General features: G+C 36.0%; 3 protein-coding genes across 5 annotated transcripts in view; all 3 read left to right on the top strand.

Moving 5' to 3' along the window:
- Positions 1–15,358, top strand: part of LOC125681844 (sodium- and chloride-dependent glycine transporter 2-like) — a 60,229-nt gene extending 44,871 nt beyond the window's left edge. For all 3 annotated transcript variants that reach the window (XM_048922098.2, XM_048922097.2, XM_048922096.2), the window contains exons 8-15: positions 799–902; positions 1,190–1,314; positions 3,089–3,201; positions 3,841–3,975; positions 4,271–4,370; positions 4,908–5,008; positions 6,909–7,088; positions 9,064–15,358. In XM_048922098.2, coding sequence (XP_048778055.1) covers positions 799–902; positions 1,190–1,314; positions 3,089–3,201; positions 3,841–3,975; positions 4,271–4,370; positions 4,908–5,008; positions 6,909–7,088; positions 9,064–9,192 — 987 coding nt within the window. In that variant the 3' untranslated portion in view covers positions 9,193–15,358. The remainder of the gene's footprint in view (positions 1–798; positions 903–1,189; positions 1,315–3,088; positions 3,202–3,840; positions 3,976–4,270; positions 4,371–4,907; positions 5,009–6,908; positions 7,089–9,063) is intronic.
- The window catches only part of LOC125681851 (N-alpha-acetyltransferase 50-like), a 205,487-nt gene that overhangs the window by 162,747 nt on the left and 15,166 nt on the right, over positions 1–27,574 (top strand). The gene's annotated exons all lie outside the window — the stretch shown is intronic.
- LOC125681848 (ankyrin repeat domain-containing protein 30B-like) lies at positions 21,147–24,264 on the top strand. Its single transcript, XM_048922102.2, has 4 exons — positions 21,147–21,737; positions 21,974–22,075; positions 22,687–22,893; positions 23,422–24,264. The coding sequence occupies exons 1-4, from the start codon at positions 21,374–21,376 to the stop codon at positions 23,685–23,687; spliced, it is 939 nt and encodes a 312-aa protein (XP_048778059.2). The 5' UTR covers positions 21,147–21,373; the 3' UTR covers positions 23,688–24,264.

Raw genomic sequence — 27,574 nt, 5'->3', positions numbered from 1 at the left:
TTCAATTACACTGTTTTTAAGTCATTACACTTAATCTTTAACTTGCAATCAAAAATTGTAAAATTTCTATTTATTCCTTATATGGCACTGTCAACTGAGGACCGCAATTTGCTGCGCGCCCTCTGTAATCAGGGGGAAATAACTCGCATAGCATTATGAAAATGTAGGCCATTAAGATTCAGGTTTGTTCAAATCATGGCCTCCGGGGGTAGGTTGGGGACACAATAGGGGATCAAAGTTTTAAATTGGAATAAATAAGGAAAATCTTTAAAAATCTTCTTCTCAAGAACCATTGGGCCAGAAGAGCTGAGATTTACATGAAAGCTTCCTGACATTGTCCAAATCACGGACACAATAGGGTATCAAAGTTTTACATACAATTATATAGGGAGAAATCTTTTAAATCTTCTCAAAGAGTAGGATTGGGCCACAATAGGAGATCAAAATTTTACATACTTATATAGAGAAAATATTTAAAAATCATCTTCTCAAGAACCATTGGGCAAAGAAGTTTACATTTACATGAAACCTTCCTGATATAGTGCAGATTCAAGTTTGTAAAAATCATGGTTCTCAGGGGTAGGTTGGGGCCACAATAAGGATCAAAGTTTTACATGTAAATATATATGGAAAGTCTTCAGATATGGGCCAAGGTGACTCAGGTGAACGATGTGGCCCATGGGCCTCTTGTTCTTTGTTGTAGGTGTGCAGATTTTTTTCTTCCTGTCTCCATTAGTACAGTATAGCAGATGGTAGTTGCATTACATTTGTATGATTTGGTAGTTTTGTTTGTTGTAGGTGTGGGGGGACGCCGCCGTGCAGATTTTTTTCTCCCTGTCTCCGTGTTGGGGTGGACTGATCACTCTGGCCAGTTACAACAAGTTCCATAACAATTCTATGAAGTAAGTCACATGACTAACACGTTTCATAATTCAATGAAGTAAGTCACACGACCAGTTAAAACACGTTCCATAATTCAATGAAGTAAGTGAATTATTTGACCACTATAAGAATTCATTGAAGTAAGTCACCAAGTAAATTAAAACAGATGGTCTAAAATCAAATCTGCCACTTAGCAATAATTGTGTAAAGATTCTTTTCCAAAAACCTTTAATGAAATTTAAATGTGTATTCAATTGAATGCTCTCCCCATATATTTGATAACGTTTGTTCCTCCTGAATATTACAGGGACGCCATCATTGTGTCTGTTTTGGATTGTGTCACCAGTGTCTTCGCTGGTCTAGTCATTTTCAGCATCATTGGTTATATGGCAGAGGTGCTGGAGCAAGATATCGAAGATGTTGCCACTGAAGGTAACTATTTTATTTTATAGACAAAGGTGAATGAACAGGTTGGGAACACTTCCACTACAGCGAAAACACGATTATCCCTCTCTAGCGAGAGTAAATATATCCCGTACAACCAAGAGAAACACCCGTGGAGTACATCTCTTCGTGTTTCAGGTGAAAAGAAGAAAAAGCGCTAAAATCTTTGATACTTCTGCAAATATATTAATCAAAACAAAAACACTCACAGTGTGCATTGGATTTCAGCCTCCTTCCCTTTTATGAAATTTTTTGACTATGTTGTCAATTTTATAGAGACAATTATATGGAGCGCCAAATTAACATAAACTCAATTATTTGAAGATATCATCAATTCAATTATTGCTCTCTTTAATTTAATTAATGCGCGCATTAAATCAATTATTGCTCTCATCAAATGAATTAATGCGCGCTTCAATTAAATTATTGCTCTCATCAATTGAATTAATGCGTGCATCAATTGAATTAATGAGAGCAATAATTGATTTAATGCGTGCATTAATTCAATTATTGCTCTCTTCAATTCAATTGATGAGAGCATCAATTGAATTAATGAGAGCAATAATAGATTTGATGCGCACATTAATTCAATTATTGCTCTCTTCAATTCAATTGATGAGAGCATTAATTTCGTAGAAATATTGCTCGCAATAATTGATTTAAAGCTCGGTATAAATAATTTTATGATCTCTTTAATTCAATTGAAGATATCTTTAATTATTTACAATGCTTTTGTATAAGGAATTAATGCGCGCATCAATTCTTTTAAAGAGAGCAACAATTCAATTAACGAGATCATTAATTCAATTGTGGATATGTTGAATTGAAGATATCTTTAATTATTTAGTTGCTCTCTCTAAAAGAATTATTGCTCTCTTCAAATGAATTAAAGATATCATTAATTCAATTGAAGAGAGCAATAATTGAATTAATGCGCTCATTAAATCCATTATTGCTCTCATCAAATGAATTAATGCGTGCATCAATTCAAATATTGCTCTCATCAATTGATTAATTTGCACATTATATCAATTATTGCTCTCTTCAATTGAATTGTAGCGCACATCAATTCAATTGTTGATATCATTAATTCATTTGAAGAGATCATTAATTCAATTAAAGCGCGCATCAATTTAGCAGAAGAATTAATGCTATCATCAATTCATTTAATGCGCGCAATAATTCAGAATTGAAGATATCATTAATTATTTGAAGAGATCTTTAATTAAATTGTTGCACGCATCAAATGAATTGATGATATCTTCAAATAATTGAAGATATCTTCAATTATTTGAGTTTATGTTAATTTGGCACTCCATACAATTAGCGTCATGTTGAGTGTGTGTCACACTTATTCAGCAATGCACAGAGTTTGACATTATTTTCAACAAAGACACCAAAACACCTGTTTATGGTAATGTTTACTTTCCCGCTAAAGAGGGATAATCATGTTTTAACAAGGAGATCTCGCTACAGGGAAAGTGTTGCCAACCTGATAAAGATAACTATTTTATTTTAAAGGTGAAAATATTGGTTCCTTCACTTAGAAATATTTGTATGTTTACTATATGTATCTTGGGTGTGAAATCTCTGAATAGGTTGTATAGAAAACCTGATTAAAAGCCCCCCAGTCTCTTCTATATTTCCCACTCTTGTATACCTACAGCAGGGCTTAGTCATATGTGTGAATTGTTTTGGCTGGGTGGTGGAAGACTAGATTAGAGAAGTATGGATCTGATTTATTTGGTTACCTTTTTGACAGGTGCAGGACTAGCCTTTGTAGCATACCCTGATGTAGTGACAAAACTCCCCCTTTCACAATTGTGGTCTGTGCTTTTCTTTGCTATGCTAATCACCCTTGGACTTGGAACTCAGGTAAAGTATTGTATCCAGGACATCAGATGTATAGGTAAAATCTACAGGTAACTACAGGTGTGTCTAACCCCACCCCCTAGAAGCCCCATATCTGCATCTTTCTGACCAATGCCTGTGTGAAAGAACTTTCCCTGTTTTATGGTAACTAGAAAGGTGCATGTAAGACAGTAAACTTGACGGCGAGCAAAGTCATGTATCCAGTCGATCATTATTAAAATGATATTATCAGCATCTTAGTGCATAGACGCAGGCTGACAGAAATTGTAGGGAAAATCTTCCTGTTTCTTTGATATTTCCTCTCAGAACATTACTTACAGTACATGATTTAAATGTTCAGGCAGCCATCAATGGTAATTGAATTATTTGAGAATCAACATGGTTGTTCTGGCTTCTCATTAGATGTAATAATTAAAAATTGTTCTTAGCTTAGTAGAAGATGAGGAATCACTTAAAATACAAAGTTCTGATTGGATGATATTTTACTTCCTGTAGTATTTAAGAGTAGATTGTTAATAGTATGTGCATAATCATTAACGAGTCAAATCCCAAAATGTGGTCAAGCTCCTGTTTTGAATTAAATTTTGTTGCAGGTGTTTAAAATGATCTGACTGGAGTACTTGATCTCGCTTCTCTCTGTAGATTGCCACAGTGACTACAGTACACACTACATTACTGGATCAATTCCCAAATCTCCGGAAAGGCTACAGAAAGACTGTCCTACTGATCATCATTGCGATCGTCTGCTTCTTGATCGGACTCATCTTCTGTTCCCAGGTGTGTGCTAGGATCAGTCAAGTCAGATTGTTTTAAAATTGAAAATTTCTTATGTTTAGAATGACCCATGCAGCTTGTTGTTGTAATATAAAAAGCTTATTTACATTTTCAGCATTTTTTAAATTGCTTCATATAGTGCAACAATATGTAAAATGTCTTCAACATTGTATTGACATAAAATATCTTATTCTTCTTAAAATTTCAATTCTCTTGGGAATCTTGTTCCTAATTGTTTTTATATGACAAAGTTTCACCGAGTAATTATGACTTGTGTGTTTTATGTTTATAATGACAGGGGGGAATGTACATGCTCCAGCTGTTTGATAATTACGCTGCTACCTACTCCTTGTTATTCATTGGTATGGTGGAGTGTATCGGTATAGCCTGGGTATACGGTGCGTAATTCTAATGTAACTAGACTGTAATCTGCATTCTGATTGGGTAATGCCTTGAGGTGTATCAAAATCTCTAGCTTTTTCACGTCTTATGATCTCCAGCTATACATGTAGTAGGCTCTCAAGATTATCTCAAATCGAGATCTCAAGCTAAACTTAGAATGAAATTTCAAGATTATCTCATATCGAGATCTCAAGCCATACTTAGATCGAAATCTCAAGATTTTCTCTTATCGAGATTTCATGTTTTGCTCAGATCATAATCCTAAGCTTTATACTCAGATCAAAATCTCAAGCTTTATACTCAAATCAAAATCTCAAGCTTTTCTTGTATCAAAATCTCAAACTTTTCTTGTATTAAGATATCATGTTTTACTCAAATCAAAATCTCAAGCTTTTCTCGTATCAAGATCTCAAGCTTTCCTCTGATCAAGATCTCCATCTATGTATTTTCTACATATTGAGTGGTATTTCCTTTAAGAATGTGTGATACATGTATGTTATGTACAGATGTGTTTGACTTGAAATTTCTTTTAGGTGCTGACAGATTTTTGAGTGACGTTGAGTTGATGTTGGGTCATCGTCCCAGTGTGATATGGAAGTACAGCTGGAAATTTGTCGCCCCGATAGCACTGTTGGTAAGACTTTAATTTAATTATGATAATGTCAGTGTATCACGGTCCACATCTGATTCAATGTAAACTGTCAGTAGAGCGCATACATGTACATGCCAACTTATAAAATCCTCAGGGGGGATTTTGCGTGCGACGACCTTTATTCAAAGCTCTAAATTCACAACATTTTACCATGAAAATAAATATTTGTCTTTTCAAATAAAATATCAATCTAATCATTGTACATGTATCATATATTAACACAACATCAAGTGTGTTTGACCATTAACTTTAACAAAACTTAAAAAAAAAAAAACTTTGAAAGATATACATAATTATTTTATTAAAATCATCTATTCAGCAAAAAGTTAAAAAATAAACTAACATTTCCTCTCCAACAAGTTACATGCATATTATCAAATTATCTTAAAGTTGCATCCTTTTACACCATAACATGGCTGGTCTATATATCAAAATTTAAATTGAAGCACATGCATTTAGGTACAACTACAAAGGCGATCTTGCTGTCTCAGTGTCTGTAAACATGGGCTTGCAGAGTCTGGTGGAACAATCTGCATTGCAACCAGAAAATGAGTGATCTGCCCTGCCACGAAGTTTGCAAACAAAACCTTTGCACCCTTGACATCTGAAATAATTACCAGAAGAAAAAAAAACACATCAAAATATACATTTTTACTTGTAAATTAAGGCTACTTGCTAATATCCAATTCAGTACAGACTTGTTCGAATTAAGCATCACAAAGTCTATTGAATACTACGCCCCTATAATTGTATACATTGCTATAGACAGATAGATTCAGATAGCTTATATTATTATAGTTGAAAAAATATATATATTTGACGTACCTATTGCATATTTTGGATGCTGTCAGTGAGAGGCAAAAATCGGGAATGTCCGATTGTTTGACACTATCATCATTGTCATTCATGTTCGGTCTTGTGTGGATCTGAGTTAGAATAGGTCCTCAGTACCCCTTGCTTGTCGTAAGAGGTGACTAAATGGGGCGGTCCTTCAGATGAGACTGCAGAAACTGAGGTCCCGTGTCACAGCAGGTGTGGCACGATAAAGATCCCTCCCTGCTCAAAGGCCATAAGCGCCGAGCATAGGTCTAAATTTTGCAGCCCTTCATTGGCAATGGTGACATCTCCATATGAATGAAGTATTCTCGAGAGGGACGATAAACAATATTCAATCAATCATTCACATTCGTGTAAAGATTATGTCAATTTGAAATCCGTCTTCCTGATTAATTACTATCAAAACACTTGTCCAATAAACACAGTTAGACCAGGTAAATTACATCACCCTGATACCACGAAACACAGGTAAACAGCAATGGCTGACTATTGTTCTGATTTCTGATTGGCCAGCCACAAAGAAATGACGCGGGATTTCAAATTCCCGTTGGAAATCGGGGTTTGTTGACGTAAAATGGGAGATATTTTTAGAAAATCGGGATTTCAGCGGTAATTTTGCAATCCCTATCGGGATTTACCTTTTCAACTGCTTCAAATCGGGAGAATCGCGCACAAATCGGGAAAGTTGGCATGTACGAGAGCGGTATAATGCTTCAGTGACTAATTGCATATATCTGCATATCACAGAGATACTATGCAATATACGATGGAATTATTTAAGTTTGTGTGGGCCAATTTTTGTGAATTGTCCAGATTTCTCAATGTCATATGGATGTGATTTCATGAATATGGCTGCTTTGCATTGAAACAATGAATTTTGTATTTTGTTATGGTTTGAAATTTGTGGGATAGCCATGCAATTTAAAAAAATTGAGCCTCCTGGAAATGTAATGATTTGACAGTATACATGCGTATTACAGGTGAACAGGACGGTCCCTTTCGTGTCAGTTTTTTTCTGCAGTAATAAGAAGTCTGTATATTTCAGGCCATCCTCCTGTTCACAGCGATTGATTTCAACCCCACGGAATACAACAAACAACCATTCCCGGGCTGGGCTGATGGACTGGGCTCTCTAATAACAATATCCTCTATCATAATGATCCCCATTGTCGCAGTCTACCTAATCCTTAAGGAAAAGGGATCATTCGGGGGTTCGATTTTTGATGTGAGTATGAATGTGTTGATCCTTGTAGCTTTCCTCCTTGATCATAGGGCTATATGTTTTCACACACATAGTTAAAATAGTGTTGTCATTGTAGTAGTTGGACATTCTGCCACTACTATTGATATGTTCTTTTTACTTCGCGTTGTGTTTTTTTTTAATGATGATAGGTGTTATATAAAGTATTCAACCCTTTAGATATTTCCAGGTAAGTTTGAGTCCGCCTAGAGTGAGGCTAGCAATAAAATAATAAATAAAGTTTTAAACCTTTAATAAAGTTCAACAATTGTATGATAAATACCAAAATAATAATCCCGGGGGATGAATGTGGCTTGAGAGAAAAATATAACTAAACGGGAAAAATAAAGAAACAATTATCAAAAATTCAGGGTGAGGCAACTCCTGATATTTATCTTGTTGCAAGGTTTGGCTCAGAAGAAGCCCCGAGCACGGTTGTGCTCGGGTTTAAATACTATTCTTAACAAAAGAATGAAAGTCAAAGTTACCTGTAAAGTGATTTGATAATAAATCTAGAAGTAACCAATGAGAAGTTTTGTAATAAAATACGTTTGAAAATAAAAGATAACTCTCATCCTGTTTCATGAAATAAACAACTCGAATACGAAGATAGGAATTTACGTAGACCAGTAAGTAGAAAATAATGAAATGGAGATAATATAGACCGATACTACCACATTATAAATTCGCTGCTAGAAAATTGTAGTGTATGTATTGCTGTACCATTTAATTAAAATCCAATCATTATTTTTGAAAATGCTGAACAACAGGTGATCAGAAAAGCTTATAGCTTTGATGAGTTTTAAAAAATGAGATGAATAGCAATAAATTGTTAAAATGATTTGTAAGAGGGTAGGATAGGGCTAAAATAGGGATTCAAAGTTTAACTTAAAAATATATGTGGGGATTTTTTCAAAAATATTCTTATCAAGAGTAACAGGACCCTACTAAATCATATCATAATGCAAACATCCTGAATTGTATGGATTCAAGTTTGTTTGATATTTTGTTTTTAGCTCACCTTAACTGAAAGCTCAAGTGTGCTTTTCTGATCGCCTGTTATTCATCGTCTGTGTGTCCGTCTGTAAACTTTTTACATTTTTGACTTCTTCTCCAGAACCACTAGCTGGGCCAATTTCAACCAAACTTTGCAAAAAGCATCCTTGGGTGAAGGGTTTTCAAGTTTGTTCAAATGAAGGATCATGCCCCCTTCAAAGGGGAGTTAATCACAAAAATGTAAAAATAGGGTGGGGTCATTTAAAAATCTTCTCAAGAACAACTGGGCCAGAAGAGCTGAAATTACATGAAAGGTTTTTGACATTGTGCATATTGAAGTTTGTTAAAATCATGGCTCCTGGGGGTAGGACGGGGCCACAATAGGGGATAAAAGTTTTACATACAAATAAATGGGAAAATCATTAAGAATCTTATCAAGAATCACAGGCCCAGAAAAGTTTACATTTATATGAAAGCTTCCTGACATAGTGCAGTTTCAAGTTTGTAAAAATCATGGCCCCTGGTAGTAGGTTGGGGCCACAATAGAGATCAAAGTTTTACATGTGAATATATAGGGAAAATCTTTCAATATGGGCAAAGGTGACTCAGGTGAGTGATGAGGCCTATGGGCATTTTGTTATCAAATTATGGTCCCTGGGGTTAGGGTGAGGCTTGAATCGGGGATTGAAATTTACAGGATATATGAATATTGGGGAAAAAATGTTTTCCAGGAAAGCAAGGCCATGTTAGTAAAATTGACATTTAAGCATTCCTATTTTGTATGGAATTTGGTTAAGTCATGACCCTGTGGAACAAGGGTGGGGTCATAACTTTGAGTCAGAAATTTTCTTTGGTATAAAGAGGGTAAATAATCTAAAGAACAGCAGGTGACTCAGATAAGCTTTGTGGTCCATGAGCCTCATGTTTCCAGCTTTAAATGTAGTGCCTTATTTTCTTTTCACAGCTTATCAAATATCTGACAAAACCAACAGAAAATTGGGGTCCTTATCTCAAAGAGCATAGAGCACAGCGGCAGATGATGGGCGACGGCTTCATTCATGATGCACAAATTCCGTTAAAAGAAAAAGCGTAGAGCCATGATGTATAATGATAATTAGGAGAAGAAAGCAGATCTCCCAACACCAGTTGTTGTGGTGATGTGCTAAAACAGTTTAAAGAATGCAGCTGATTTAGTAGATGAATAAGAGCATTTGAAATTTTAACTCCAAATTGCAGGAATTTGATTTTTGTATTTTTTTTTACATCATTTGTGAGGCTGTGAATAGGTGCATAATAGATTTTGTCATTGGATGTATTTAGGTGACGTTAATTACATCCTGAAAACAATATTTTTCTTTCTGTGTGCATTATTTGAACACCGTCACAGTACAGAGATTGTGCTTCCTTGAAATGGAAAACTAAATATGTAGGTTGACATGGAAATCAAATTGAAACTGCCAACATGTAAAACAATGAACAAAGCATACAGTTGTATCTGTGATGTTATGAATGATTACCTCACTTTTAAGAATGTTGTGTATATATATCAATATATTTATACATATGGAATTGCATTTCATCTTGTCTTCATATTTTGACACAATATGTGATTTATAAGAAAAGGATTGAGTTAATTATGTATGCATGTTTACATGTATCTGTAACATATTTTCAATAACAGAACAACTTTGCTGTGTGGGTGCGTTTGTGCTAAATTTCTAATTTATATTACCTTATAGCGGGTTTTTTCCATGAGGTGATAAATTTGGCTTATTTTAGCGGTTTGATATCTTTCCTCCAAAATTTCACTCGCAAATATGCACCCAATAGCAACTTCAGTATTAGCAAGAGATAACTCTAAAATTACTAGCATACCTTTGAGCCAGCAAATCGCCAAATTTTAGACCTGCAGAAAAAACCCACTCTACGGTATTTGTTAGGATTGTGTTTTGTTTTTTTGTTAATACATTTTTTATTGTTGAAAATTTGCAACAGCCATTATGTCAAAAAAAATGTCATCATAAGAGAAATGATTTGTCGTAGATCTGTGGGACATTGGATTGTGATTGTCCACTTTATGTGCTTTGTGTGCCTTTAATATCATGTTTTGTCAGTAAACCAGAATAATCTGAATATCACCAGTACGATGTTTATAACAATGTGTCGGGGATTTTCTGTTTTTTTCTCTGCATCACCATCATTTGCTTTTAGTACCCTGCTCCCTGCATCAATATTGTACATGTCCTGTTCTCCAGTGTTATACGTATAGATACAATTTTGTTGTGTTCAGATCTGTTTGTACCGTCTACAGATCTAATCATGCCGTCTACAGATCTGATCGTGCCATCTACAGATCTGTTTGTGCTGTCTACAGATCTGTTCTCATCATGCTGTCTACAGATCTGATTATGCTGTCTACAGATCTGATCGTGCTGTCTACAGATCTGTTTGTGCTGTCTACAGATCTGTTCTCATCATGCCGTCTACAGATCTGATTATGCTGTCTACAGATCTGATCGTGCTGTCTACAGATCTGAATGTGCCGTCTACAGATCTGATTATGCTGTCTACAGATCTTGTGCTTTATAAACAAGAGTGCTATAATGAAATGTGCATCAATGTACAAAGTTATTTTAGTGATGATTTTATACTTGTATACTGTGTTTAGTGTTCTGCAATATTGAAGCATAATTTATCACTGAGTGTAATAAGTGTTATTTTGTATTACTCTGTAGTGTGTACATTTGTACAGTTTTAGCTTTTTATGGATTGTAAGGAACAGACTGCAGAAGCATGTCCTTATAAGATATACATAGTCATTGAAAAGGGACACACTCCATTCATTGAACGAGAAATTTCCCATGACATTGAACAAGAAATTTCCCATGACATTGCACAAGAAATTTCCCATGACATTGAACGAGAGATTTCCCATGACATTGCACAAGAAATTTCCCATGACATTGAACGAGAGATTTCCCATGACATTGAACAAGAAATTTCCCATGACATTGCACAAGAAATTTCCCATGACATTGCACAAGAAATTTCCCATGACATTGAACGAGAGATTTCCCATGACATTGCACAAGAAATTTCCCATGACATTGAACGAGAGATTTCCCATGACATTGAACAAGAAATTTCCCATGACATTGCACAAGAAATTTCCCATGACATTGCACAAGAAATTTCCCATGACATTGAACAAGAAATTTCCCATGACATTGAACAAGAAATTTCCCATGACATTGAACGAGAGATTTCCCATGACATTTAACTTGAAATTTCCCATGACATTGAACAAGCATCTCCCCGTGACATTAAACAAGGAATTTCCCATGACATTAAACTAGAAATCTCCCATGACACTGGAATGGGAATTTCCAATAGAATTGCAAATCTTGAGTGTAACCATGTATTATTGGAACACCTTTCTTTTTTTTTCACTCTACATGTAAATCTGACAAGAAAAAATAATCACAGTTATTTCTACATTTGTGTGTGTGACTATATGTATATTTATTACAATGCATTTTTAAAATGTAACAGCCTCTGTTGTTTCCTAATTTTAGTACTATTAAATGATTTTAGATGTTTCTTTCAAATTCCGAAGAATTCATCCAGACATAGAATATTTTAGAGGTTAATCAACCAGACATGATGAAATTTAATCTTTGGAGCCCACCCGTTTTACATTACACACCTATGAATGACTTTTGTACACATTTAGATAGTTTTCACTGTGTGTTCATGTATAATTGATTATTAGCTCACCTGAGCCCCTATGACGGGCTCAGGTGAGCTTTTCTGATCACCTGTGGTCATGTACATATGTCTGTTTTTCTGTCCATCTGTCTGCAAACTTTATTTTTTACCAATTCCAATAAAACTTAACTTCAAGGATTGCTTGATAAAGGGGATTTGAATTGGATCAAATTAAGGGTCACACCCTTTCCAAAGGGGAGATAATTAAGAATTGGTTAAAATATATTGTCATCTTCTTGAGTACTACTGGATCAGAAAAATGAAACTTGTGTGAAAGCTTCCTGAATGAGTGTGGATTCAAAATTATTCAAACGGCTAGGATGGGGCGGCAACAGAGGATCAAGGTTTTAAATGGGAATAGATATAGGAACAATGTTTAAAAATCTTCCTCTCAATAACATTAGGGCCATGATTAGTCATCTTGATATGCAAACATTGACTGGTAGTGCTGATTCAAGTTTGTCCAATCAATGGTGAGGGAGGATGGGGCCTCAATAGGGGATCAAAGTTTGACATGGTAATATATGGGGGGGAGGTCTTCTCAACTCAAGGTCAGCAAGGTCATGGTTTGTGATATTAATATGCAAGCATCCTCAGGTAGTGCAGTTCTGGGGGGAGTGTATGGCCATGATGGTGGATTAGACTTTTACATGACAATGTATGAGGATTTTTTTAATAATTTTTTTTTCTCGCGCCCAGTAGGGCCATGATTAGTCATGTAAATATTCGAGCATTGACTGATGCTGCAGACTGATTAGGATTGCTATTTTGTAGTATATAGGGATTCAGATATTTATATGAGAATATTTAGGGAATTTGAAACAATCTTTTCAAGAGTAGAAGGTCACATTAAATATATCCAAATGCAGAAATTTCCAAGTGTATCCTGGGTCTTTTTCTCCAGAACAGCAAAGTCATGTTGATAATGAAGCATCCCCATGTTGTGTTGCAGTAGGTTCAAGTTTGGTTAAGTCATGACCCCATGAGGATAGATTTGGGTCATTACATGGGGTTAAAGAGGATAAAAATCTTTTGGAGAATGAGCAGCAGGCCAAAGTGACTCAGGTGAGCGTTGTGGCCCATGGGCCTCCTGTAGTCTTTGATAGCATTTCAGGAATTGTCAGCATTATACAGAGTCACATGACTGCAGTTTTGTAGTGGATGTGAAATTTTAGTTCGCTGGGAATTGTGAGTGTAGGTCACATGTTAAAACTTGTCGCTAGACAGCAGATTTTACAGTTGATGTATAGTTTCCCTGATAAAGGGAGGCATTCATATTTTGCATACATATTCCTTGTGCCAATAACTTTCGATGATTCCAAAGATTTTGAACTTGTTATTTCTCATTGGCACCTGTTCAGCATTTAAAAAAGATATTATCAGTACAATGTTTTGAAGTTCATAAATAAGGAAAAGACCTCGATACTTGGAATATATTTTTGTGTTCGGCAAACCTGTATTTCAATGTTTCCAAATCCCTTACTTTTTCCTCTGACCCACTTTTTGAATAATATATAGGAGTGAAAATGTTCACATGATAAAGTACATACATTTGACCGAGTCCAACATGTACAATATCTAGGGGTACTGTAGAATCAGTTAAATTCGTGGGGGCCAATTTTCGTGGATTGCTGAATTTTTATGGGTTCGTGGGGACGTAATTTCGTGGATTTATATATTTGCAAGAAAGATAACTCTGGAATGTAATTATGATTCTTTATTCGTTGAGGATGTAAATTCGTGGATGAGGGGTACCCACGAAAATTGAGCCACCACGAATTCTAATGATTCCACAGTAACTGAATGTCTCACACCCACACCCCACCCCCAGATTTTATGAATGTATTTCAAAAATCATTAAGATATTGATTCCCTTCAGTATCTCAAAATTAGATACTTCAGAATTAGTATTTATATCAGGTCATTGTTTCCTTATTTGTATAAACTTTACAACATTGTAGCACTTTTTACCATGTATGCTCTCAAGCAGCAAGCAAAACCAGCATCTCGGATATTGTCAGCATGCCAAAATGATTCCCATATCACATCCAATTCTGTAGTGTCAACATGCCAAAATGATTCCCATATCACATCCAATTCTATATTGTCAGCATGCCAAAATGATTCCCATATCTCATCCAATTCTATGTCAGCATGCCAAAATGATTCCCATATCTCATCCAATTCTATGTCAGCATGCCAAAATGATTCCCATATCACATCCAATTCTAGTTTTGTAACATGTCTACACTTGTATTGTGAAAAACATTTGTTTATAGGGCCCCGCAGTGGATGGGTGGAAAACAGCTATTGAATTTGAAAAATTTATTTGCATCATTGGGTTACAGATTTGGCTTTGGGCTCTCTTGAGATATTTTTGAAAGCATTATGGACCCTGAATTTTGAAATTTTCAGTGTTTTGACTTTTCCAGACACTGAATTGAAAATCCATGCATAGGGTAAATCAATCTCTGATTGATTGTATTATAATTAGCAAAAGTAAGCTGATTTATTTGAGATTTTTCAACTCTTGACTTCATTGAATCTTAACCAGGTGATTCCCTGATACCCATACACACGAGAACTGTTCTGTAAAAGCAGGCATTCCCGATCATATCCTATAAGTACGTGTATTCAACAATTCCCCTTTATTGTTCCCCTCCTGGATTGTTGGAGAACTTTGTTAAATGTGACAGGCACAATTATATACATGTCCTTTAATGATAGCACGTACATGGTGTAATTAAGCATTGTGATCAGATAAATTATTTGTGTTTGCATTTTATGACCTATTTCATATTGAGATGCCATTTGTAGCATTCCAGGCATGTAAAGTAAAATGATATCTTTGGACAGCCATGAAGTGTGTTAATTTCAGCATTAAATAAAAATTTAACTGGGTTGTAAGTCTCCCCATGCCTGAATTTCAGCTATTCCATGTCATTCATCAAGGGGGAAAAACTCCTGACAAAAGAGGGAAGTTGTTGAACTTTTGATCGCCATTTTTTATGTATGTAGATTTCAGTGATTGTCAATAGTATTGCTTTGTGGCATCTTATTTTTGCTTAGTTTGGGAGTGTATAGTAAATATCAAAGAAGTGAAATTAAATTTAATAATGGTGCAAGTCTTGGTTACCCTAAACCAGAGCTGCTTACTTTATCTATAGTTATCAACTAGTCATAGAGGGTTTTAATTGGCAGAATGATGAATTGTTTGAGATACAGTTATGTAAATTATGTTTTATTGTACAATAGAGAAGCTTCCTGACGTGTGCAGTACATCTATAATGTCTAGTCAGTTTTGTATTGGCCTACATATCGTCAGTGATTTTGTTTTATTTTACGTTTTGTCAATTTAACTTTTCTGTGATGGGACTGTATCTGTATGCAATTTTAAATGAATGTCCTCCATAATTCTGAAATGTTTTGAATTTTTACTCTTACATCTGTCCAAATCTGACTTTTTGAGTAATAAATCTTCACGACGCTGATACTTGTTTCTTTCAATATTTACTGGAAGTCAAGAAACAGTTATGAACAGTTTTGTATATTGTTTTGCTTCCCATTATAGAATTTTTAGGTCACCCTAAGTAAATTCAGGTGACCTATTGCAATTGGTTGTTGTCCGTCGTCGTGCGTTAACAATTGAACATATCTAATTTCTTCTTGATAACTACCATTCCAATTCTTTTAAGATATGGTATGAAGCATCTTTGGAACAAGGGGGACATAAATTGTAAATTTCAGGACACCTGCACTCCTAGGGGCAGGGTAAAAACTGCCCCAAAATTGCCAATTTTCAAAAATCTTCTTTAGAACCGCACATGTGTAAGAAAAACTAAATGCATAGTGATGTAAAGCAGGAAGGTCTCTACCAAAATTGTAAATTTCATGATCCCCGGGGTAGGGATATGACCCCAGGGCAGGTCCAAACTTGGTATATAGTGTTTATGTATAAAACATTTAGATAACATCTTTAGTGCTATTGATACTAAATCGAAACTAAATGGATAGAGCAGGTAGTCTTTTACCAAAATTTTAAATTCCATGATCCCAGGGGTTTTGGTATCAAGGACCAAAGTGGTAAGTTATTTTAAAAATATGTGAACAATAGAAATTTTTAACTTCTTGATAACTAACATTCCAATTCTTATCAAATTTAGCATGATGCATTTTGGAACAAGGGGGACATGATTTGTAAATTTCAGGACTCTGGGAGCCTTAGGGGGCAGGGCAAAACTGCCAAAAATTGACCAATTTTTAAAAATCTTCTCTACAATTGCACATGTGTAAGAAAAACGTAAATGCATACTGATGTAGAGCAGGAAGGCTTTTACCAAAATTGTAAATTTCATGATCCCGGGGTAGGGCCGGGTTTATTCTCTAGAGAACTCGAGAGGCAATTAGCCTTCAGCGTTGATGAAGACTGCCTCTCGACTTCTCTAAAGAGAATAGGGCTGGGTTTTGATACCAGGGTGGGGCCAATCTTGGTACATAGTGTTTATGTGTAAAACATTTAAATAACATCTTCTTTAGTGGTAATGATACTAAATTGAAACTAAATGGATATTTAGAAGGAGTAGGTAGTCCTTTACCAAAATTGTAAATTCCATGAACCTAGAGGGTAAGAGCTTGGTTTCAGGGTGGTGTCAAAATTATAATATTTTAAGGACTTCTTAAGATTGATGATACTGTATAAAATCTAAATGCATACTTAGGAATAGCAGAAAAGGAATTATAAAAAAAATGGTGGATTTCACAACCCAGGGTTTTGACTCTAGGATAGGTCCAAATTAGTCATCTTTTAATGTTAATACATAAATTATGTAAAGCCTCTCCTCAGTCATGTATGCACTTTGAGGGCACTGAAGTTTTAATAACACATCTTATTTTATACTGTTGCTGAACATTAGAATTTAGGTTATTCAGAACAGGATTTTTTTTTCTAAATTCCATAGCCTTTAGGAGTAATAATACTTTTCACTAATACTCGGGTGACCAATAAGGCCTGTAGGCCTTTTGTTCACTGTAATGAACTGCCACAAATTTTGATCTATGCATGGTGCTCAAGGTTAGCAGAGAGTGATCTTAATACAATTACCAAATGGCAATGGATGTCATTACACGGGACCACGGGCACTTACTTCTATTAGTATACAGAGGTCATAACTTATTTACAGAAACGAGTGTCGGTGCACGGGACCTCCATTTTTAAATCTTGACTTTACCTTCAAATACATGTACCAAGGTGCTGCATAGTGAATAAACAAACTCTATACCTATGTTAAACAGCTATGGTTTGATGTGGCTCTGAATTGAACACAGGACCTTCCACCTGCAAAGGAAGCTTAATCCTACCATATAACCATCAGGCTGCAAAGGAAGCGTCCAGGCGTAACCATCAGCTACTGTGACAGGTATTTAGGACGTTTTCATCTTGACTCTGCCCCACTATTTAGCTCAACTGGTCTATAAGCTCCAATATACTTTACTGATCACCTGTAATGCAGCATTTGCATAAACTTTACATATTTTTCACTTCACCAGAACCTCAGGGCAAAGGCCTATAAACATGTAAAAGACAATATTTGGCCCCACAAATGGTAGTTACAAAAAAATCAAGTACTATTATTTGGATCGTTAACCATCATTTTGAGGCAAACAGCTCAAAATAAAATTCTTGTATTTCTGAAAATAATTTATCAAAATTTCATGAAATGGGTTTCACTAACTAATGACAGTCGAAAATATCAATTCTATCCAAACTTGCATATTATTTGTGTGTAATTTATATCATTTAGATGGAGAAAAATAACAATTTTCTGGGGAAAGAATTTCTTAATTTCTTTCAAATTATTTTTTCACAATAATGGATTTCACAATACATGTATATATTATTCTTTCTATTTAATTTCAATTTTGATCATCAATTAATGTTCCAAATTTATTTCAATTAAGATATTTTGGAGTTTAGAAATATTAAAAAATACATGTACAAGAATTTGGGTTTTTGAACCTGACGTCAGATAGAAATCAATCTTACTGCAAGTTAGGTCACAGAAGAAATGAAATATATTTCTAGGTGGTTTTTTAGCTCACCTGAGCTGAAAGCTCAAGTGAGTTTTTCTGATTGCCTGTTGTCCGTCATCAGTCTGTCTGTAAAAGTTTTACATTTTGAGCTTCCTCAGAACCACAATGCCATTTTCATCCAACTTGACAAAAAGCATCTTTGGGTAAAGGGCGTTCATGTTTATTCAAATGAAGGTCCCTAGCTGTCCCCTTTAAAGATGAGATAATCACACAAATAGGATGGGGTCACTTAAAAATCTTCTCAAGAGCTACTGGGCCAGAAGAGCTGTTACATGAAAGCTTCCTGACATAGTGCAAATTCAAGCTTTGTTAAAGCCATGGCCCACAGGGGTAAGGTGGGGCCACAATACGGGATCAATGTTGTACACACAAACATATAGGGAGAATCTTTAAATATCTTATTAAGAACCATAGGGCCAGAGAAGTTTACATTTACATGAAAACTTCCTGACATAGTGCAAATTCAAGTTTTAATTGTTAAAGCCATGGCCCACAGGGGTAGGGTGGGGCCATAATACGGGATCAATGTTGTACATACAAAAATATAGGGGAACTCTTTAAAGATCTTATTAAGAACCACTGGGCTAGAAAAGTTTACATTTACATGAAAGCTTCCTGGCATAGTGCAGATTGAAGTTTGTTAAAATCATGGCCCCCCAGGGGTAGGGTGGGGCCACAATAGGGGATCCAATTTTCACATACAAATGTATAGGGAAAATCATTAAAAATCTGAAGAACCACTGGGCCAGAAAAGTTTACATTTACATGAAAGCTTTCAGACATAGTGCAGATTCAAGTTTGTTAACATCACGGCCCCGGGGGTAGAATTGGGCCACAATAGGGATCAAAGTTTTACATGTGAATATATATGGGAATTTTTTTTAAATCTGGACCAAGGTGACTCAGGTGAGCAATGTGGCCCATAGGCCTCTTGTCTTTGCAAGTCAAACACATGCACACTGTATTTTTTAATCTACTGTTTATTTGTAACTATGTGATCCTTAAGGATCATTATCTATGGAAGCGTCTCTGCCACATAGATAGGGGATGCTTACTCCTAGGCACCTGAACCCACTTTTGGTATACCCAGGGGTCGTGTTTGCCCTACTCTTTACTCTGTATTCCTTAAGGAGTTATAAGATTGATCACTGTTCGTTATCTTCACCTTCATAGAGATATTTTTATGCTCTTTGAAAATTTTCAGGGGAGCATATACAATATAGTCGCTGTCGCTCAGTGGTAGAGCGCTTCGTAACCAGTAGGTCGTGAGTTCGAGCCCCGCTTGTGCCACAGCCGCGTCGAACCTAAGCTGTTGAAATAGGTAGTGATTGCTCCTTCGCCAAACGCGCGGCATTTAGAAGTGAGAATCACGGGTCTTTCGGATATTATCTTAAAAACGGAGGTCCCGTGTCGTGGTAGGCGTTGGCACGCTAAAGAACCATCACTGCTACGGCCCTGAGTGCTAAGCATAGATCTAAATTTGTGGTACTTCACATACAGCTGGTGATGTCTCAATATGAGTGAAACATTCTTAGAATAAACAAACAATCATTGTGCAAATGACTTTTGGATAAAGGTCAATCAAGATCATTTTGTAAATGTCAAGGTCACTAAGAACATATGCCTTACCCTCATTTTCACAATGTTTCAAGTTATTGATCATGCATTTTAGACAAAGCTTAAGGTCATTTTGAAAGGTCAAGGTCACTCCGAACATATGTCCTATATAAGAAAACGCCATCATTTCAACATTATTCATCATTGTGCGAATGACGTTTGGACAAATGTCATTTTGTAAAGGTTAGGGTCACAAACACATACCTTGTAAATGACAAAATCCTCCTTTCAACAATATTTCAACAGTTATTGATCACTGCGAATGGCTTAAATTTAGACAAAGGTCACTCAAGGTCATTTGAAAAGGTCGAGGTCGATCACTCAAAACATGGCTTGTATACGAAAAGGCTTTTTTGAAAGGTCACTCAAAACATATGACCTCTAAAGGCCTCCATTTCAACAATTGTTCATTTAAAAGCCGGAAATCATAAGTCTGAGCATTGAACATTTCCTTTACAAGTAGAATCATGTTTGAGCACTAAATGTTGCCTTTATAAGAAGAAAATGGCATTCGTCATATGAAGTAGTTTATTGGTTACATGCAGGTCTGAGAACATCCATGGTTTTACTGATATTCTTGTTTTCTTTAATCATCCATTGCTGCAATAATTAAACGTTTTATAACTGTGCTTATAATTATATTCTGTGTTGTAAAATTGGACAAAGCAAGACTGGGGACTTTTTTTTTTTTTATCACTGCAATGTCAGAGCGCTCCTCATCCTATATCACGTGTGTGCATTTGTTTGTTTCAATGAAATGAATAGATCTATTCCTTGTACTACTTTTATGCACTTCATATTGTCATCACAGTGGTAAATTCTTCAGGCAGCTAAAATCAGGGGAGAGGGTTCCTCCTTTGACAATCATTATTTGTTATGCAAATGCAAATAAAGATGTATGGGGTGCCCCCCCCCCCCCCTTACTTTTTGATTAGTAGTTAGTAGTGGTGATTAAGAACAATGAATGCTTTAAAAATGTTATGTATAAAAAAAAGTAAATTGTACATAGAACACCCCCTCCCCCTGCGATTTAAGAAAAGGAAGCAGGGGAAAAACCCAATATGAGTCCGAGTCAGTCGGTGATAGTAGCAGACACCCCCCCCCCCCTCCATTTTTTTTTTTATTTTGCTTGCCAAGTTTTGGTGGGTTTTTTTGAAAAACCAACTTTCAAATTTATCCCCCCTCCCTTTTGAAAAGCGATGATCAATACGTGCCTGTTATTTGGATTGAAGTGGCCAATAACAGCACCCACAACTGTTTAACCGCCATATTCTTCACGAACATGCTTATTCAGAAGATTTCAGAATCTGAATTATCTGCATTTCGTTTGAAAACTTAGCTTTGCGTCACTGAAAATCAGAAAATATCTTTGGACGTAGATCTAACGTGCGGTGTTTCCATCGTTCACTTGTTTTTATCGAATACATCTATCGATTAAAGTCCGACTGTCAAGTATTGTAATCCTCTTATTACACACTCCCCAAAAAACAGTCCTGCGAGTGACCAATTTCACAGAGGCATTTAATTAGAACGTACCTAAGTTCAAGGAGACATGTTGATTAATTTTGTTTAATGAGTGAATGACTTTACGTCAGGTAAGCATCACAACGCTACTTAAAAAAAACTAAACAAGTTGAAGTCTATCTAAAGTCCTAGACACTTTGAGCATAACATACATGTGACCTATGTTCTTTTAGGTTTCTAAAACAGTCGGCTTTATTATTTATGGCGGGGTGTTCGCTTCAGAAGCACCATATTCCGGGGGGATAATATGAAAACAGAATTCCAGGGTTTTCAACATGATCGGTCGTCGCAAGAGTGTCAGTTTTCAATTTCCTTCAGATATTTCTGGTGGCGGATCAAAACCTAAACCCAAACCGGAGAAAGATGTCAGTATTTGGACCATCATTTCTACAGGAAACACCGAGTTGTTACGACAGTTCATTCAAATCAATGGGACGGCGAGTCTCAACAAAAGAGCCGGAAACTTCCGCTCCCCCCTCGGACTCGCTGTATATTTGGAAAATCCTGTACTTGTACAAATTATGTTGGATAGTAATCCCCGACCGGATGTGAACATTATAGATAAGAATGGGAACACGCCCCTCCATGAGGCAGTGGAGAGGGGGTATTTACAAATTGTCAAACAAATCCTAAACACAGGTATAGAATTACATTTTATTTTACCCCCATGTTCTTATTCCTTGATTGGATTTTTACCTACTTAATTATTTTCTTTAATGCGGATCATTTGTTTTGGCAACAGTCTAACCCAGGATCTGCTAATGACAGTTTGCGTCGAATATTAATTAACGAATTATTTTAGTCGGTGAACACATATCAAAACGACAACAGTTATACTTCTTTTGATTTTTTTCTTTTCCTTTTATATTTCTAAGGATCGTGCAATTTGGAGGTGAAGAATCCCCACAGTTATACCCCTTTGATGAGAGCCGTTTATAATGATTATGAAGAGATTGCAGAGTCGCTGATCACATCAGGTAAAATACGGTCAAAATCTAGACATACCGAATATTTATCTTAATAAAATATAGACACACCGAGTATTCAACTTAATAGAATGGTTTGTTTTATTTGAAAGAATAAGAGACTTTGCTAGCTGTGCATATGAGGAACGTTACATTGTAAGTGCTGATTTTGAATATGGTTTGTCTCCCCCTTTTAAATAATCAGTGGATGAGCAGGTAGGAAAAGAAAAATTCTCTGACCAAAAAATGTTAATTAGTGGCATGCAGTGCCTCATTCACGTTCAATACGTTTTTGGTACAGCTGATCTTCCATACATGCCCTTTTAATGAATAACCTAAAAATTCCAGAAACTGAATAATTTTGAAAGAGAATAATTTGATGGAAAGTATGGCATTAGTCTAGCTTTCTCTAGTCGGAGGGGTGGGGGTGGAGCACCAAATTAATATGAACAGGCGCTTCATAGGGTGGGGTAGATGGGGTTTCTATGGAGTCTCTTGTGGATATCGTATTCAAATAGAAATGTTAACTTTCTGGGTTATAATGTATTTGTTGTTGCACGACAATACACGACCAATGTACAGGAATATAAAGTTATGAAAGTAAATATTTTTTAATTTATCAGGTGCCAATATTGAGGCCACGGGGGTCAAGGGTCGAACCAGCTTGTTCATTACCGTGATTGAGAGCAGTTTGAACTGTATGGAACTCTTGTTAAAAAATGGGTGTAATATGGCTGTTAGAGACAACCACGGCTTCACCATCCTGAAGACCATCTTCAAAACGAATTCCATAATCAAAGCGGAGGCAATCAAACTCCTTCAAAAGTTTGGTTAGTAAAACACTCTCTATAAGTAAAACATACATGTATCTAGCTCCAACATCACAACAACACACGAGCAAACATTTACATTTCCTGTGTTTGCACCTTTGGTATCTCTACAAATTGTAATGATAGCCATTTCCTTATGAATGGGTTGTAGTTGTGAACAATATGCGTATGAATCTTGATAAATATAGTACAACTATTTTAACCGCTGGTGATATTCTGACAGAAATAAATGTAAATATAAGAAATAAATTAAATTTTTGAAAACACATGTACCCTACATGTACGAGTTATGACCTGTGACGCCTCTCGCCGGCATGATGCGGCACAATTCCTATCCTCGTGATTTTTAAATAAGAATTTGAATATGGTTATAATTTCTTTATTCAATCAGAAAAGACTGTAGTATTTTTTTTTTATATCAGAAATTCAATATATAGACTTACATACATGTTCGTACATATATACTAATATTTTTCTCTCCTATTATTGAAGAGTTTTACTTTTTCTATTTTTACAATGGATTTGCAGAGTATGATATTGAGAATGACCGCGACTTCCTAGAAGACATGGTGAAGAAAAGCCGGGACCCCAAAGACAAAGTTTATGCAGAAATGTTGTTACAAAACAAGTCCATTAGGGATGCGTGCGAAAATCCGTTCACTTCCGGCGGATGGCATCGCAGAAACTCCACAGCAACAAGACGGATATCTGTCATCAGCGAAATTTCGCTCTCATTTGTGTATGGAAAGCAGTTGTCTATTACGGAAATTGAAGAAAACCACGATGAATATTAAACATTGGAAATGTGATGAATATTGCCACTCACGGTTTGGTATGAGGTTGCTAATATAGTGGAAAGTGCGAAACGTAAAGGAGTCCTAAAAGATATACACATATCGATGGAATTGCATGTTGTCATACACTGCGCATGCGGAATTGAATAAGTGATTTTCACAGGTCAATCATTGAATGTGTTATCAAACGAATGCATTTGGTTTAAGTGAGCGGTAATTTGATGGTTACTGGACACCAATATCATTTGACCATTCATTATGGTTTAGATTCAAAACTTACTGTATTGAGTTTCAAGAAAATTTCAAATGTTAGCTTTGAATAGTTTTATAATCATCTCCAATGAAATATTTTTAATGAACAGTATTTATTCATCAAGTTTGAAAATAAGCCTCTATCAAATCAATTATGTAAGTATAATCACAGATGATGATGTAATTATATGTAGTTTTGTGAATATTCTATTTTTCGTTAAAGTTGTTTCTCATGACCTGGACTAAGGATAGAAAAGATTAATAGAAGTAAAAGATGAAAATATGCCATTCAGTAAACTGAACGATTACTGAAATGTGACTGAATGGTTACTGAGAGATGACTGAATGGTTACTGAGAGATGACTGAATGGTTATACTGAGAGATGACTGAGTGGTTACTGAGAGATGACTGAATGGTTACTGAGAGATGACTGAATGGTTACTGAGAGATGACTGAGTGGTTACTGAGAGATGACTGGTTACTGAGAGATGACTGAGTAGTTACTGAGAGATGACTGAGTGGTTACTGAGAGATGACTGAATGGTTACTGAGAGATGACTGAGTGGTTACTGAGAGATGACTGAGTAGTTACTGAGAGATGACTGAGTGCTTACTGAGAGATGACTGAGTAGTTACTGAGAGATGACTGAGTAGTTACTGAGAGATGACTGAGTGGTTACTGAGAGATGACTGAATGGTTACTGAGAGATGACTGAGTGGTTACTGAGAGATGACTGAATGGTTACTGAGTGGTTACTGAGAGATGACTGAATGGTTACTGAGAGATGACTGAGTGGTTACTGAAAGATGACTGAATGGTTACTGAGAGATAACTAAGTGGTTACTGAGAGATGACTGGATGGTTACTGAATGATGACTGAATGGTTACTGAGAGATGACTGAATGGTTACTGAGAGATGACTGAGTGGTTACTGAGAGATGACTGAATGGTTACTGAGTGGTTACTGAGAGATGACTGAATGGTTACTGAGAGATGACTGAGTGGTTACTGAAAGATGACTGAATGGTTACTGAGAGATAACTAAGTGGTTACTGAGAGATGACTGGATGGTTACTGAATGATGACTGAATGGTTACTGAGAGATGACTGAATGGTTACTGAGAGATGACTGAGTGGTTACTGAGAGATGACTGAATGGTTACTGAGAGATGACTGAATGGTTACTGAAAGATGACTGAATGGTTACTGAATGGTTACTGAAAGATGACTGAATGGCTACTGAAAGATGACTGAGTGGTTACTGAGAGATGACTGAGTGGTAACTGAGAGATAACTGAGTGGTTACTGAGAGATGACTGAATGGAATTACTGAGAGATGACTGAGTGGTTACTGAGAGATGACTGAGTAGTTACTGAGAGATGACTGAATGGAATTACTGAGAGATGACTGAGTGGTTACTGAGAGATGACTGAGTGGTAACTGAGAGATAACTGAGTAGTTACTGAGAGATGACTGAATGGAATTACTGAGAGATGACTGAGTGGTTACTGAGAGATGACTGAGTGGTAACTGAGAGATGACTGAGTGGTTACTGAGAGATGACTGAGTGGTAACTGAGAGATAACTGAGTAGTTACTGAGAGATGACTGAATGGAATTACTGAGAGATGACTGAATGGAATTACTGAGAGATGACTGAGTGGTAACTGAGAGATGACTGAGTGGTTACTGAGAGATGACTGAGTGGTTACTGAGAGATGACTGAATGGAATTACTGAGAGATGACTGAGTGGTAACTGAGAGATGACTGAGTGGTTACTGAGAGATGACTGAGTGGTTACTGAGAGATGACTGAATGGAATTACTGAGAGATGACTGAATGGAATTACTGAGAGATGACTGAGTGGAATTACTGAGAGATGACTGAGTGGTTACTGAGAGATGACTGAGAGATAACTGAGTGGTTACTGAGAGATGACTGAATGGAATTACTGAAAGATGACTGAGTGGTTACTGAATGGTTACTGAGAGATGACTGAGTGGTTACTGAGAGATGACTGAGTGGTTACTGAGAGATGACTGAATGGAATTACTGAGAGATGACTGAATGGAATTACTGAGAGATGACTGAATGGTTACTGAGAGATGACTGAATGGAATTACTGAGAGATAACTGAGTGGTTACTGAGAGATGACTGAATGGAATTACTGAGAGATGACTGAATGGTTACTGAGAGATGACTGAATGGAATTACTGAGAGATGACTGAATGGTTACTGAGAGATGACTGAATGGTTATACTGAGAGATGACTGAGTGGTTACTGAGAGATGACTGAATGGTTATTCTGAGAGATGACTGAATGGAATTACTGAGAGATGACTGAATGGAATTACTGAGAGATGACTGAATGGAATTACTGAGAGATGACTGAGTGGTTACTGAGAGATAACTGAGTAGTTACTGAGAGATGACTGAGTGGTAACTGAGAGATAACTGAGTAGTTACTGAGAGATGACTGAATGACAGTGTTCTGCTACTCAGTCACCTATAATTTCCAAACTTTTCAGTAAACTTTTAGTTGACTGAATGGCGCAGTTTCACCTTGTGATATACGGTATGAATTATAACTGTTATGAAAGACATCAATACCACAACATGAACGCAACTCTACATTGAATTCTATTTTACTATCATGATATTCGCATTTATGTAAATGCCCATGCTGAGTTACATTATTTTACGAATGTTATTTCTAAAAGGAGAGTCTTTCTTTAGCATTAATCAAGCACTTAGCATCGTTTTCCAAAGTAAGGGGTGGGGGAGAAAATTGCTTCACAATTTTCTAAAATACTTGACAAGCAAAAATAATAATTACAATAATAATTTAAAAAAAAACCAAAACCTAAAACCAAACAAAATCTAAAAGATGTTCCTTTTCCCCAAATCGTAGGGAAGGGGGTGGTCGGAGAGCGTTTGTTCTTTACTACATGGGTTCAATCCAATCTAATTAATTAGATTGGGTTCAATCTATCCTCCTTTCAAAATTACGTTTTGCTATAAAAATAGGTGATAATAAGTCAATAATATAGTTTAATTTGCGTGTGAAAATAACTAACTTCGTATGTTAGAAGAACGGGAAATGAACGTCGTCAAATTGGGCGGCAGCCCCCTGTTTCTACGTGTTTGTATTGTACAATTGCTAAATTCACCAGGATAAACTAGATGTACATGTATATCCAAACACTTTGGACCAATGTCTTCTCTATCCATTTAAGCGTAGAAAACTGCCCTTGCCGCAAAAGCAAAGATGTAACTTTCTAGATATAAGAATCGGTGTTTATTATCACAACAAAGACCTATCATAAGTCCTTCTCGTTAAAGATTTCTGGCTCTCAAATTTCTCAATGATTGTGTCAGTTCATCGATGGAAACTTTTAACTGCATGAAAGAAAACGTTACAGATTTGCAGTCCAACTTATATTGGGGGTAAAACAAGTATATATCTAAGTTGCTTCTTCTTTTGAATATTTTCTGGATCCAGTCACTATTTTGTGAGACGGAATGTACTTAAACTTTTCAATCTCGTGTCAAAACCAGATCCTGAGTCACTCAAAAACTGTGTATGTTTATTATAAAAATACATGTACGGTTTAGTCAGTCCTCGGTGATT

This window comes from Ostrea edulis, chromosome 2 (genome assembly GCF_947568905.1).
Source record: "Ostrea edulis chromosome 2, xbOstEdul1.1, whole genome shotgun sequence".
Taxonomy (NCBI): Eukaryota; Metazoa; Mollusca; class Bivalvia; order Ostreida; family Ostreidae; genus Ostrea; species Ostrea edulis.
This window is presented reverse-complemented; position numbering and strand designations above follow the sequence as displayed.

Excerpts from the sequence above, each read along its gene's own strand:
- LOC125681848 (XM_048922102.2), top strand. The coding sequence starts at position 21,374 with ATGATCGGTCGTCGCAAGAGTGTCAGTTTTCAATTTCCTTCAGATATT. Across the intron at positions 22,076-22,686 it reads AGAGTCGCTGATCACATCAG|GTGCCAATATTGAGGCCACG; the intron begins GTAAAATACGGT and ends TTAATTTATCAG. Across the intron at positions 22,894-23,421 it reads CAAACTCCTTCAAAAGTTTG|AGTATGATATTGAGAATGAC; the intron begins GTTAGTAAAACA and ends ATGGATTTGCAG.